This window comes from Salmo salar, chromosome 22, assembly GCF_965601325.2.
Source record: "Salmo salar chromosome 22, fSalSal1, whole genome shotgun sequence".
Classification (NCBI taxonomy): domain Eukaryota; kingdom Metazoa; phylum Chordata; class Actinopteri; order Salmoniformes; family Salmonidae; genus Salmo; species Salmo salar.
In genome coordinates, this window is record NC_138312.1 from 5,741,705 (window position 1) to 5,757,500 (window position 15,796).

General features: G+C 41.0%; 1 protein-coding gene across 1 annotated transcript in view; it reads right to left on the reverse strand.

The window, feature by feature from the left end:
* Positions 1-7,829: 7,829 nt before the first annotated feature.
* stk4 (Serine/threonine-protein kinase 4) overlaps positions 7,830-15,796 on the reverse strand; it is a 74,764-nt gene continuing 66,797 nt past the window's right edge. The window contains 1 exon segment of the mRNA NM_001173614.1: positions 7,830-9,520. Within this exon segment, the coding sequence (NP_001167085.1) occupies positions 9,362-9,520 (159 nt within the window). The 3' untranslated portion in view covers positions 7,830-9,361.

Consider the following 15,796-nt stretch of genomic DNA (forward strand, 5'->3'; position numbering starts at 1 on the left):
TCTTAGGAAGGATGAATCACACTTCACGAATCTGGGTCTGGCGGATTGTGAGAGCGAAATTACAAGATTATGTTATAATACTGTTATTGCATCAAATGGTTGTTTTATGGAATAGAATAGGGTTCTTAGAACACTCATCTGTGCGTAGTCTTCTGAGTTGGGCCTCTGGAGCTTAATGCTGACAATGGATTTATGATGACTTTGGTGATAAAACCTAAAGACTGCATTCCATAGCATGAGTTAATGTTTGTTTACTGGGAGGTACCAGGGTGGAGATGGCTCAGGTATGGATAATTATGAGAGGAACCTTGTTTGGGGGCCAGACCCTGGTTTCCACACAATGAGAACAGTCTTTACAGCAGATTGTGTCTGCTGTGAATTATTAATTTCTTTCATACAAATCCTAACCTTGTGACCCATTGCACACATGTGTTGTTTGTCATGAACATTCAGGAGAATGTACTTTGCTATACAATTCTGTGGCTCAAATCCGCTCATTGGGCTCTCAACGAATCATCTAAGGATGGTTCATCAACCAGCTTCATTATTGCAATAATTAATCAATGTTATTAATACATTTTCAATAAAGTAATATTGGTGATTGACCTTGTCTCTCCTCATTATTGATTAGAATCTCAACGACAGGATGCCAGGAGAATGCTACCTGCCCAAATGCCGATTGTAAAGTTTGATGTAGGAGAAATAATTGTCTGGGGCTATTTTTCATGGTTTGGGCTAGACTCCTTAATTCCAACATAAAGCTACAGCATACAATAACATTCTAGATGATTCTGTGATTCCAACTTTGTGGCAACAGTTTGGGGAAAACCCTTTCCTGTTTCAGCATGACAATGCCCATGTGCATAAAACGAGGTCCATACAGAAATGGTTTTTCGAGATCGGTGTGGCAGAGCTTGACTGGCCTGCACAGAGCCCTTACCTCAACCCCATCTAACACTTTTGGGATGAATTGGAATGAGACGGCGAGCCAGGCCTATAGCAGCAAAGGGGGGGACCAGCTCCATATTAATGCCCATGATTTTGGAATGAGATGTTCGACGAACAGGTGTCCACATACTCTTGGTAATGTAGCGTATTTCTCTATTTCATTTTCCATACATTTGCAAAAATTTCTAAAAACTCGTTTTCACTTTGTCATTATGGGGTATTGTCTGTAGATGGGTGAGAGAATTTTTTTTATTGAATCCATTTTGAATTCAGGCTGTAACTACAAACATTTGGAATAAGTCAAGGTGTATACACCGTATACCATTTTTTTTGTGGGCATTGCGTATACTCACTTCTTAATCCTCACAATGTGTATCAAAGTGTCACGCTCTGACCTAAGAGAGCTGGTTTCTCTGTTTAGTTAGGTCAGGGTGTGATAGGGGGTGGGCATTCTACGTTGTTTTGTTTCTATGTTTTGGCCGGGTATGGTTTCCAATCAGAGGCAGCTGTATATCGCTGTCTCGGATTGGAAGCCATACTTAGGCAGCCTTTTCCCACTTGGTTTTCGTGGGTAGTTGTTTTCTGTTTTGTTAATATAACCTGACAGAACTGTTGGCTGTCGTTTTGTTTTCTTTGTTTAAGTGTTTTCATTAAAAATAACGATGAGCACTCAACACGCTGCGCCTTGGTCTCCTTTATATGACGCACATTACACAAAGTAGTGTAGTGGAGGTATACACCGTATCAATTAATAAGGCTGGTGGAACAGATCAGAATTTTTAACTTAAAATATTGATAAACTGTGATTTCTTCACATCTTAAGCGCAGCAATGTGCACATGTTCTAAAATGTAATTTGCAGGAAAACATCATGCAAAAATGCACACCGCACTTCGGAGCGGTTTCATGGACAGAAAGAGGGGAGATCTAAAGATGCAACAACTATCATGGGTTGGCTTTGGCTGCGAGACAATGAAAAAAAGTTGATTTGAAAACCAACAAAATAGAAGAGTCCATATGAGGAAGTCTTTATAAAATAATTGCCTCCACCTTTCTATAGTGGAATTTTGGCTATAGGTACTTTGAAGCAAGGTAAAACATGCCTCATAATATGAAGTAAAATGTCCAGGTTTCAAATAATTAAGGAACAGGAAAAATATAGTGATGCTAATGATAGGCCTAAACATCTTCTGGTAGATGGAAAACCTTACCCAAAAACCTTCTCAATTAAATGTTAACTAGCTAAAAAGAATTCTACCCTTACATGATTATTTGCATCAATCCAGTGGCCATTTGTTTTGCAAACATATCATGTGCGCTACAGAAACATCGCTAACCAAACAACAGTCCTAGGTCTCTGTGCAGTTGAATTAAAGGGTAACTACACTCAAACATACAAAAGTGGTCTTCTGATATGTTTTTTTGTGTGCAAATGAGCTCAAGCTTACGGACAATGTCAAATGTGATATAGCGAAGCAAAACGGACGATACAAACAACTGGATTCGTTATCCCTTTCGTGCCCTGCCTCCAGTTCACTTACCGATATCTGAACAAGAGCCTCATCGAATTGCAACAATCGGTTCTGTGAAAATTGAATTTAATCAGAAGCCACTACAAAATTTTGGGGATAAAGCTACGCACAGAGTTTATTGCCTTGGCAAATCTCGCTTTTAAGACACTGATGCCCTTTGCAACCATGTACCTATGTGAGAGTGGGTTCTTGGCCCTCACTAGTATGAAAACTAAATACAGGCACAGACTGTCGGTGGAAAATCATTTTTGACTGAGACTCTCTCCAATACAGAGTTATGTGCATCCTTTCAAGCACACCCTTCTCATTAACCTGTGGTGAGTAATTCACAATTTTTGATGAACAAATAAGGTTTTATATGTAAGATGGCTAAATAAAGAGCAAAATTATTGATTATTATTGTATTATTATTATTTGTGCCCTGGTCCTATAAGAGCTCTTTGTCACTTCCCACGAGCCGGGTTGTAACAAGAACTCACACTCATTCTTATGTTTAATAAATTTATCGCAAAAATGTTGTCAAAAAACAACATTTGAGAGTGCGCTGACCCTGGTGCTAGAGGGAGTACGCAGCTGGAGGTTGAATGTTTCAAGGGGTACGGGTCTATAAAAAGTTTGGGAACCACTGATTTAGAACATTCAATTTTGTTGATTTCTATTAAAAAAGTGGGACTGAGAGCGGAATCTAAATATATATATATTTTTTTATCCTGTGAATTTCTGACTCACTTTACAGTCTAATTTATCTATTTCAATAATAGGCATACTATTAGCCTACTTGCACAGTACAGCTTGGGTTGGCCTGACTGTGAAAGACCAATATGGTATTAATCATTTAAGTCATATGTCACTGTAATATTTTTTTATTATATTTTTCTTAGAGTATACCCAGTTCTCCAGGCACCACTACAACATTTATGTAGGCTAATTTGAATAATAGCTCAAACGTCCTGGTTTGAATGTGTCATGCCGAAATATCTGCATGCAGTCTAGGCCTGAATATGCAACCATTTGGATCAGTTATGGGTCTATTCTTGACAGTTTACGAAGTCCAGAAAGGTATAGTGCCCTCGGAAAGTATTCAGACCCCCTTTTCCACATTTAGTTCAGTTATAGCCTTATTCTAAAATCGATTTCATAGTTTTTTCCCCTCATCAATCTGTACACAATACCCCATAATGACTAAGCAAAAATAGTTTAAAAAAATATATAACAAATAAAAAACTTAAATATTACATTTACATAAGAATTCAGATCCTTTAGTTTAGTCAGTACTTTGTTGAAGCACCTTTGGCAGAGATTACAGCCTTGAGTCTTCTTGGGTATGAGCTACAAACTTGGCACACCTGTATTTGGGAGTTTCTCCCATTCTTCTCTGCAGATCCTCTCAAGCTCTGTCAGGTTGGATGGGGAGTGTTGGTACACAGCTATTTTCAGGTCTCTCCAGTGATGTTCGATCAGGTTTATGTCAGGGCTCTGGCTGGGCCACTCAAGGACATTCAGAGACTTGTCCCGAAGCCCCTCCCGTCTTGTCTTGGCTGGGTGCTTAGGGTTGTTGTCCTATTGGAAGGTCAACCTTCGCGCCAGTCTGAGGTCCTGAGAGCTCTGGAGCAGGTTTTCGTCAAGGATCTCTCTGTACTTTGTTCCGTTCATCTTTGCCCCGATCCTGACTAGTCTCCCAGTCCCTTCCGCTGGAAAACATCCCCACAGCATGATTCTGCCACCACCATGCTTCACCGTAGGGATGGTGACAGGTTTCCTCCAGATGTGACGCTTGGCATTCAGGCCAAAGAGTTCAATCTTGGTTTCATCAGACCCGAGAATCTTGTTTCTCATGGCCTGAGAGTCCTTTAGGTGTCTCTTGGCAAACTCCAAGCGGGCTGTCAGGTGCCTTTTACTGAGGAGTGGCTTCCATCTGGCCACTCTACCATAAAGGCCTGATTGGTGGAGTGCTGCAGAGACGGTTGTCCTTCTGGAAGGTTCTCCCATCTCCACAGAGGAACTCTAGAGCTCTGTCAGAGTGACCATTGGGTTCTTGGTCACCTCCCTGACCAAGGCCCTTCTCCCCCCGATTGCTCAGTTTGGCCGGCCGGCCAGCTCTAGGAAGTGTCTTCCAAACTTCTTCCATTTAAGAATGATGGAGGCCACTGTGTTCTTGAGGAACTTTAATGCTGCAGAAATGTTTTGGTACCCTTCCCCAGATCTGTGCCTCGACACAATCCTGTCTCAGAGCTCTATGGGCAATTCCTTTGACCTCATGGCTTGGTTTTTGCTCTGACATGCACTGTCAAACGTGGAACCTTATATAGGCAGGTGTGTGCCTTTCCAAATCATGTCCAAGCAATTTGATTTACCACAGGTACCGGACTCCAATCAAGTTGTAGAAACATCAAGGATGATCAATGGAAACAGGATGCACCTCTCAATTTCTAGTCTCATAACAAATAGTCTGAAAACGTACGTAAATAAGTTATCTGTTTTACATTTTTTATAAATGTGCAAAAATAAATGTTTAAACTGTTTACGCTTTGTCATTACAGGGTATTGTGTGTAGATTGCTGAAGACATTTTTTTATTTAATCCATTATTGAATAAAGCTGTAATGTAACAAAATGCAGAAAAGGTCAAGGGGTCTAAATACGTTCCAAAGGCACTGCACATTAGCAGGCTACTCATATGGTGTATATTGATCACACTATCGATGCTCTCTCTCTCTCCTTTCAAACTCCACTATTTTACATTCAGCAAGCAAGAGCAAGCTGGAATCTCTCCCTGATTAGCTAGTAGTAGTACTAAATAAAATGCTCAAATTAAGTTTATAACAAGCTAGTAGTGAACAGCCTACACCAAGTGAAATATATAGTACCAGTCAAAAGTTTGCACACACCTACTCATTCAAGGGTTTTTCTATATGTTTACTATTTTCTACATTGTAGAATAATAGTGAAGACATCACAACTATGAAATAACACATATATAAAGTGTTAAACACATCAAAATAGGTGTTATATTTGAGATTCTTCAAAGTAGCCACCCTTGGCTTTGATGACACCGTTGTACAATCTTGGCATTCTCTCAACCAGCTTCAGGAGGTAGCCACCTGGAATGCATTTCAATGCATTTCAATTAACAGGTGTGCCTTCTTAAAAGTGAATCTGTGGAATTGATTTGCTTCTTAATGCATTTGAGCCAATCATTTGTGTTGTGACAAGGTAGGGGTGGTATACAGAAGATAGCCCTATTTGGTAAAAAAACAAGTCCATATTATGGCAAGAACAGCTCAAATAAGCAAAGACAAACGAAAGTCCATCATTACTTTAAGACATGAAGTTCAGCCAATCCAGAACATTTCAAGAACTTTGAAAGTTTCTTCAAGTGCAGACGCAAAAACCATGAAACGCTATGATGAAACTGTCTCTCATGAGTACTGCCACAGGAAAGGAAGACCCAGAGTTACCTCTGCTGCAGAGGATAAGTTCATTAGAGTTACCAGCTTCAAAAATTATTGCAGCCCAAATAAATGCTTCGCAGAGTTAAAGTGAACAGACACATCTGAACATTAACTATTCAGACGAGACTCCCTGGTGCCGATTTGCGTGTGAAGTACTAGCAGTTATTGGACATACTCAATTCAGGTGTGCATTAACTGCATGAATTTAGTCCGAATCAGCCACGTCGGAACAAATGTATTCTTCAGGTTAGCTGTCTGCATTCGATCATCCTAAACTTGTTGCACTCTTTTTCTGCATTGCCTGTATGGTAGAATTTGCTTCTTACCATCAACTACTAGAGCTGGGAAGATAAACAGAAAATTACAGAAACCTCCTTCCTCTAACTGAAGCATTCTGCATAAGTCGGTAATCTTCTGTGATTTTGCTACACAAGTAGATTGTTCTAAAACCATTATGGTCAACAGTAATAGTCTATGCCTTATGTTGATTCCTGCTTTCAAAGTATTTGCCTGTCCATGTTTCGCTGTTGGTTGCTGTGTGAGTGAGCCACTCTCACTCCCCACTGTGCGCACTGAGGGAGAGATGCATTCAGAGAAGCACAAGCATGACCTTTGCTCAAAATGTAATTGCAGGAAAACTCGTTTTTAAATCAATTACTGTTGTTCTAGTTACAGAGAGGAGCATCACAGCTTTCTGTGAGTATATCATTTCTCAAGCCCTTAATATTGGGTTCATGGCACTACTTTACAACCGCAGTAGGCTGTAGTGTAGTTTTCATGTGCCCGTAGAGCCCTGGTTCACTAACATTTATTGCTCGTATTACATTCATTCTACCTTCTGAAAATACCCCTCATCTTTTGTGACAACTGATGCGTCCTCTCCTTCAGTGTCGAACTGGATGTAACCGTGTTGACAGTCATTGATCTACAGTACAAGTCATTTAGCATACTGAACAACCCCAGGCAATATCGGTAGACTTGTCAAATGACGCAATGTGCCCAGCTTCGCACACTGACCAACCTGCTGAACTCGGCTTAGAATAGATATTATTTTGATTGTTCAGGTTCACCATCAGCAATAGTTTTGGTTGTTTTTCTTTAAACAATTAGTGTTCTGAGTATACCAGACATTAGGAACACCTTCCTAATACTGAGTTGCAGATTCATCATTAACGCCCAAAATGTCATTTCACAGCGATATAGACTTTTGTCCATATCTCCCAACCTCAGCAACTACCCAGCATAGATAATCTACAGCCAAGCAAGTACCCCAAAATAGTGTCCAGTGGGGAATGGGGTGCAGTGTGAAAACCCCTGACGTTGGTAATTGGCCACAGCCCTTACCTTCCTTTACTTAGTGTGTTCAGAGTAGAGGAGCGTTTGGAGACACAAACGTGGTAATTCATAATCTCTCTCGTGCATAATGCAGATAAATGCTATCCCCCACACGTTCATCCAGAGTTGCAATTTAAGGTAGCAGCATGGCCACCTGTTCTACAACCATAATTTCATAAGGCAGAAAGTATTTCCATAAAGCATTCTGCCCACAGACTAAGTCTGTAGTAACATTTAGGCCAGTGTTTCCCAACCATCTCCTTGAGGTCCACCAGCCGTCAGATATTTATTGTAGCCCTGGGCTAGCACATCAGATTCAACTAGTTAATGGCTTGATTTTCTTTTGTGTACTAGTTGAATGAGGTGTGCGTTATCAGGGTTGCAACAAATATGTTAAAAGGCTGGTGGTTTCCGAGGAGAGGGTTGGGAAACACTGATCTAGGCCTACACATGTTACCTTGCCTGAAATGTCATTGCAAAGCCAAAATACTCATTGGTTCCAAAACACTGGTTCCAACATCAGTAACTTCAAAATGGGGAGAGAAAACCCATGGTACAAATAAACACATTCCTTAAACTGGTTTTAATAGGCACACAACAAATACACAAATCAAACACTGATAATTAACACATGCATGACTTTCATTGCATAATTTAAGGCATCAACATTTGAAAACCATTTTCTTGGAATGAATACTAAATTTAAGGACAAGTGGAGACTTGAGTACACACCAGTTCTTCATTCATATTACAGGGCTGAAATGCTTTCCAGTGATTTCTACTTCAATGAATGCCTTTCAATATAACAGATAAAAACATAGACTGCATTACTCAGAAACAGTGGTTGTAAGTAACAATGTGAACTCTCAAATAAATATAAATCAGATCAACAGAGGTTTAGATTGAGTGATATGTCAAAGGATTGGGGAGTTACAGTAATTAAATAATTGTAATTCTTTTTTTTAAAAACAAGTAAATTGACAGATCATTATTACAATTATAAAGCAGAAAAACAAATAAGTAGGCAGTATAAGGCAATTAAATACATTCCCTTTCTGTTTGTAACAAGTAATATTTTCAGATAACTAAATTGTGCTTATTGGTCATCAAATTGGTTATTTTGATTAATTTCTTAATGTCCTTGTATACGAACCTGAGAATATCTGACCTGAGAGGCTAGTTTGCACACTGATGCAAATTTCTGTAGCACAACAAATGCATCTTCCTTGTAAGGATATAACTGCCTAAACTATATATACAAAATGATTGCCCCTTACGTATACCAAAAGTTTGAATGTTAAAAAAATAAGAACAAGCTGCTCTATGGAATGTTGACGATGAGTTATGAACAAAAATAGAGAAGTAACTGTACAGTGAATAACAATGAACGAAGTGCACCATGGTTCAACACAAGGTTTCACTTACATTTTTCAAACATCTTTTAACCAAACCTCTCATTGTAATATCTCTAAAATTACATAATTCAAAAACAAATTACAAATATGTGCATGAAACTTGACGTTTTCTTTAAATCAACATCAGCTATGCACGTATCTGAAGTTGGAATTTGTTTTTTTATTGAGGCACATGCATTCAACTATCTATTGAATTTAAATTCAGGTTCTCCTGGGTCATATACCCATGAAGTAAGTTGAACTTCCCTTTGGCAGGATATTGTACTGTGTTGAAAAATTAATAGTATGGAGAACCTAAATACAAATTAAGGAATAAGTACCAAATTACACAAAGTGGTAAAACACACAAAATGATACAGTGTATGGTATAAAAGTAATTTCCAATTACTAATGCAACACAGTTGTTTCAAGAGTACCAACAGTGAAAGATAATTGTACCACATGAGTGAAAAAAAGAATACTTGAGGTCTCAAGTGCCCTAAACAAAAAAATAAAAAATAACTTAAGACAAAAACAATATCCATGCTTGGCAGCTTTAAGTGGTTTTCCTATAAAGAAAAAGACAAGAACCGCAATGAAGGAGTCCAAAGCAATGAACAGAAGTAATCTGTCCGTGTCATTGTCCAGTGTGAATGACCAACAGTCCACTTAAGACGTTTGAGTATGGCATGCCAAAGTGCCTCAGAAGTTCTGCTGGCGTCGCTTCTTGGCCTCGATGGCGTCCAGGATGGGCTGGCGCTTGGCCAGGTAGCGCTGGTGGATCTCCTTGATCTCCTGCTCCATCTGGGGGTCCAGGGAGGCCAGCCGTGACCTCAGCTCCTCCACGCTCCATGTTCGCATCTAAAAAGCATACAATGTTCACGCAAAGTCATCAATTATACTAAGCTTGAACTTGAGCTGAAAGACATGTAAGAATCCCACCTTCAAACCATGCCGACACCACCAATATAATTACAAAATACCTGGTCTAAACGTTGCACATTAAACCATGGTGTCCTCAGAAGTACTTAGTGCTTTCAGATTGCATAAAGTTGAAGTTCACCCTAAGAACTCTTTACCAATGTATGTTAAGATCCTTACAAAATCCCCAAATACAGGCTCTCGATAATGATTTGTAAGACACATGAGCATTAATGCTTTCGCACATTGCACCGAATGTGGATCTATTGTTCTGCTGCCGACATTTTCAAACGATTCTACATGTAAAATCGGTGCGCACTCAGTTCGCAAATTACGGCCGGCACTCTATTCAGAGATAATAAGTATTCTCGGCCAGCAAATGCTATTGGTGTGTCTGAGCCTTTGTACTGGTTAGGTTATATGCCAGATTAGGATATCATGCCTGGTTAGGGTGGCAGGTAGATTAGCAGTTAAGAGCGTTGGACCAGTAACCAAAAGGTTGCTGGTTTGAATCCCCGAGCTGATTAGGTGAAATATCTGTCGATGTGCCCTTGAGGAAAGCATTTAACCCTAACTGATCCTCTAAATTGCTCTGGATAACAGCGTCTGCTGTTTTTACAAATGTTATGTGTCCCCTAGGCAGAGATTCTTGAGAAGCCACTGATAACCTACTGGGCCAGAAAAGCAGGTGACAGACTCACCATAGAGCACAGTGGGTAAGAGAGATCAAATAGACAGGTTATTAACGGAGATAAGGACACACCTTTGGCTCTTCCATATAGGCATAAATGTGCTCAATATGAGATACACCCAACAAAGAACAGGCAAAGAAACATGGGACAATAAACCAAAGAATAATTGTTTGTAACTGGTAAGGCTCATTTTTGGATGGAGACACCTAGAAAGTCATTTGAGAGTTTGCTCTGACATCAAAACAGATCTTCTAGTGAGTTCGGAAGTCAGGTGAAAGGCATGGAGAGTGGGGGATGATGGGAACTAGCCTACACAATGGGATGAATAGAGGCAGTTCGATTTGCTACAGTTGAAGTATGTTTACATACACCTTAGCCAAAAACATTTAAACTCAGTTTTTCACAATTCCTGACAGGTAATCCTAGTAAAAATGACCTGTCTTAGGTCAGTTAGGATCACCACTTTATTTTAAGAATGTGAAATGTCAGAATAGTAGAGAGAATTATTTATTTCAGCTTTTATGTCTTTCATCACATTCCCAGTGGGTTAGAAGTTTACATACACTCAATTAGTATTTGGTAGCATTGCCTTTAAATTGTTTAACTTGGGTCAAACATTTTTGGTAGCCTTCCATAAGCTTCCCACAATAAGTTGGGTGAATTCTGGCCCATTCCTCCTGACAGAGCTGGTGTAACCGAGTCAGGTTTGTCGGCCTCCTTGCTCGCATACGCTTTTTCAGTTCTGCCCACAAATGTTCTATAGGATTGAGGTCAGGGCTTTGTGATGGCCACTCAAATACCTTGACTTTGTTGTCCTTAAGCCATTTTGCCACAACTTTGGAAGTATGCTTGGGATTGTCCATTTGGAAGACCCACTTGCGACCAAGCCTTAAATTCCTGACTGATGTCTTGAGATGTTGCTTCAATATAGCCACATCATTTTCTTTCCTCATTATGCCATCTATTTTGTGAAGTGCACCAGTCCCTCTTGCAGCAAAGCACCCCCACGACATGATGCTGCCACCCACGTTCTTCACGGTTGGGATGGTGATCTTCGGCTTGCAAGCCTCCCCCTTTTTTTTCCCATAACGATGGTCATTATGGCCAAACAATTATATTTTTGTTTCATCAGACCAGAGGACATTGCTCCAAAAAGTACGATCTTTGTCCCCATGTGCAGTTGCAAACCGTAGTCTGGCTTTTTTATGGCAGTTTTGGAGCAGTGGCTTCTTCGTTGCTGAGCGGCCTTTCAGGTTATGTCGATATAGGACTCGATTCACTGTGGATATAGATACTTTTGTACCTGTTTCCTCCAGCATCTTCACAAGGTCCTTTGCTGTTGTTCTGGGATTGATTTGTACTTTTCACACCAAAGTACATTCATCTCTAGGAGACAGAACGTGTCTCCTTCCTGAGCGGTATGACGGCTGCGTGGTCCCATGGTGTTTATACTCGCATACTATTGTTTGTACAGATGAACGTGGTACCTTCAGGCATTTGGAAATTGCTCTCAAGAATGAACCAGACTTCAGGTCTACAATTTTTTTTCTGATGTCTTGGCTGATTTCTTTTGATTTTCCCATGATGTCAAGCAAAGAGGCACTGAGTTTGAAGGTAGGCCTTGAAATACATCCACAGGTACACCTCCAATTGACTCAAATGATGTCAATTAGCCTATCAGAAGCTTCTAAAGCCATGACATCATTTTCTGGAATTTTCCTAGCTGTTTAAAGGCACAGTGACCTTAGTGTATGCAAACTTCTCACCCACTGGAATTGTGATACAGTGAATTATAAGTGAAATAATCTCTCTAAACAATTGTGGGAAAATTTACTGGTGTCATGCACAAAGTAGATGTTAGCAAACTATAGTTTTGGCAAGTCGGTTAGGAAAAGAAATTTGTGGAGCGGTTGAAAAACGAGTTTTAATGACTTCAACCTAAGTGTATGTAAACTTCCGACTTCAACTGAATATAGTGAAAAAGGTGTCTCTTCATCACTGAAATTGTATCTGACTTAAGTATGCGGCATGAGTAGAGTCCGAATCAGCCACTTTGGAAGCAGCGTACTCTGACTTCAAATCTACAGGTTAGCTGTTTGCATTAGATAATCCTGAATTAGTTGCACTCTTTCTGCAATACCTGTATGGTAGAGTTTGCTCTTACTAGCAACTACTAGAGCTGGGACGATAAACCAAAAATTACTGACACCGACATTGCCTTCCTCTAACCAAAGCATTTTGCCGACACATGTTGGCAATTTTCTGTGATTTTCATAACACAAAGTAGATTGTTCTAAAACCATTACTTGGTCAACAGTAATTTTATTTATTTTATTTTTATTTATTTTATTTCACCTTTATTTAACCAGGTAGGCAAGTTGACAACAAGTTCTCATTTACAATTGCGACCTGGCCAAGATGAAGCAAAGCAGTTCGACAACGGAGTACACATGGAGTAAAACAACATACAATCAACGATACAGTAGACAAAAAAATAAGACTATATACAATGTGAGCAAATTATGTGAGATAAGGGAGGTAAAGGCAAAAAAGGCCATGGTGGCAAAGTAAATAAAGTATAGCATGTAAAACACTGGTATGGTAGATTTAAAATTTGAAGAAAGTTCAAAGTTAAAATATAAATAATATGGTGCAAAGGAGCAAAATAACAAATAAAATAAATAAATACAGTAGGGGAAGCGGTAGTAGTTTGGGCTAAATTATAGATGGGCTATGTACAGGTGCAGTGATCTGGGAGCTGCTCTGATAGCTGGTGCTTAAAGTTAGTGAGGGAGATAAGCGTTTCCAGTTTCAGAGATTTTTGTAGTTCGTTCCAGTCATTGGCAGCAGAGAACTGGAAGGAGAGACGACCAAAGGAGGAGTTGGCTTTAGGGGTGACCAGAGAGATATACCTGCTGGAGCGCGTGCTACAGGTGGGTGCTGCTATGGTGACCAGTGAGCGGAGATAAGGGGGGACTTTACCTAGCAGGGTCTTGTAGATGACCTGGAGCCAATGTGTTTGGCGACGATTATGAAGCGAAGGCCAGCCAACGAGAGCGTACAGGTCGCAGTGGTGGGTAGTGTATGGGGCTTTGGTGACAAAACGGATGGCACTGTGATAGACTGCATCCAGCTTGTTGAGTAGGGTATTGGAGGCTATTTTGTAAATGACATTGCCGAAGTCGACGAATGGTAGGATGGTCAGTTTTACGAGGGTATGTTTGGCAGCATCAGTGAAGGATGCTTTGTTGCGAAATAGGAAGCCAATTCTAGATTTAACTTTGGATTGGAGATGATTGATGTGAGTCTGGAAGGAGAGTTTACAGTCTAACCAGACACCTAGGTATTTGTAGTTGTCCACAAATTCTAAGTCAGAACCGTCCAGAGAAGTGATGCTGGACAGGCGGGCAGGTGCAGGCAGCGATCGGTTGAAGAGCATGCATTTAGTTTTACTTGTATTTAGGAGCAGTTGGAGACCACGGAAGGAGAGTTGTATGGCATTGAAGCTCATCTGGAGGGTTGTTAACACGGTGTCCAAAGAAGGGCCAGAAGTATACAGAATGGTGTCGTCTGCGTAGAGGTGGATCAGAGATTCACCAGCAGCAAGAGCGACATCATTGATGTATACAGAGAAAAGAGTTGGCCCAAGAATTTAACCCTGTGGTACCCCCATAGAGACTGCCAGAGGTCCGGACAGCAGGCCCTCCGATTTGACACACTGAACTCTATCAGAGAAGTAGTTGGTGAACCAGGCGACGCAATCGTTTGAGAAACCAAGGCTACTGAGTCTGCCGATGAGGGTGTGGTGATTAACAGAGTCAAAAGCTTTGGCCAGGTCAATGAATACGGCAGCACAGTATTGTTTCTTATTGATGGCGGTTACGATGTCGTTTAGGACCTTGAGCATGGCTGAGGTGCACCCATGACCAGCTCTGAAACCAGATTGCATAGCGGAGAGGGTGCGGTGGGATTCAAAATGGTCGGTAATCTGTTTGTTGACTTGGCTTTCGAAGACCTTAGAAAGGCAGGGTAGGATGGATATAGGTCTGTAGCAATTTGGGTCAAGAGTGTCACCTCCTTTGAAGAGGGGGATGACAGCAGCTGCTTTCCAATCTATGGGAATCTCAGACGACACGAAAGAGAGGTTGAACAGGCTAGTAATAGGGGTTGCAATAATTTCGGCAGATAATTTTAGAAAGAAAGGGTCCAGATTGTCAAGCCCAGCTGATTTGTAGGGGTCCAGATTTTGCAGCTCTTTCAGAACATCAGCTGAATGGATTTGGGAGAAGGAGAAATGGGGGAGGTTTGGGCGAGTAGCTGTGGGGGGTGCAGTGCTGTTGAATGCAGTAGGGGTAGTTAGGTGGAAAGCATGGCCAGCTGTAGAAAAATGCTTATTGAAATTCTCAATTATAGTGGGCTTATCGGTGGTGACAGAGTTTCCTATCCTCAGTGCAGTGGGCAGTTGGGAGGAGGTGTTCTTATTCTCCATGGACTTTACAGTGTCCCAGAACTTTTTAGAGTTTGAGTTGCAGAAAGCAAATTTCTGTTTGAAAAAGCTCTCCTTGGCGTTTCAAACTGCCTGTGTGTATTGGTTTCTAACTTCTCTGAAAAGTTGCATATCGCGAGGGGCAGTTCGATGCTAATGCAGAACGCCACAGGATATTTTTGTGTTGGTTAAGGGCAGTCAGGTCTGGGGAGAACTAAGGGCTATATCTGTTCCTGGTTCTACATTTCTTGAAAGGGGCATGCTTATTTAAGATGGTGAGGAAGGCACTTAAAAAAAATAACCAGGCATCCTCTACTGACGGGATGAGGTCAATATCCTTCCAGGATACCAGGGCCAGGTCGATTAGAAAGGCTTGCTCGTTGAAATGTTTCAGGGAGCGTTTGACAGTGATGAGTGGAGGTCGTTTGACCGCTGAACCATTACGGGTGCAGGCAATGAGGCAGTGATCGCTGAGATCTTGGTTGAAAACAGCAGAGGTGTATTTAGAGGGCACGTTGGTTAGGATGATATCTATGAGGGTGCCAGTGTTTGCGGCTTTGGGGTTGTACCTGGTGGGTTCATTAATAATGTGTGTGAGATTGAGGGCATCAAGCTTGGATTGTAGGATGGCTGGGGTGTTAAGCATGTCCCAGTTTAGGTCACCTAGTAGCACGAGCTCTGAAGATAGATGGGGGGCAATCAGTTCCGCAGTTGGGTCCGAGGAGGGTATATAGCAGGCGGCGACGGTGAGAGACTTGTTTTTGGAGAGGTTTTTGGAGAGGTGGATTTTTAAAAGTAGAAGTTCAAATTGTTTGGGTACAGACCTGGATAGCAGGACAGAGCTCTGCAGGCTATCTCTGCAGTAGATTGCAACACCGCCCCCTTTGGTCGTTCTATCTTGTCTGAAAACGTTGTAGTTAGGGATGAAGATTTCAACGTTTTTGGTGAACTTCCTAAGCCAAGATTCAGACACAGCTAGGACATCCGGGTTGGCAGAGTGTGCTAAAGCAGTGAATAAAACAAACTTAGGGAGGAGGC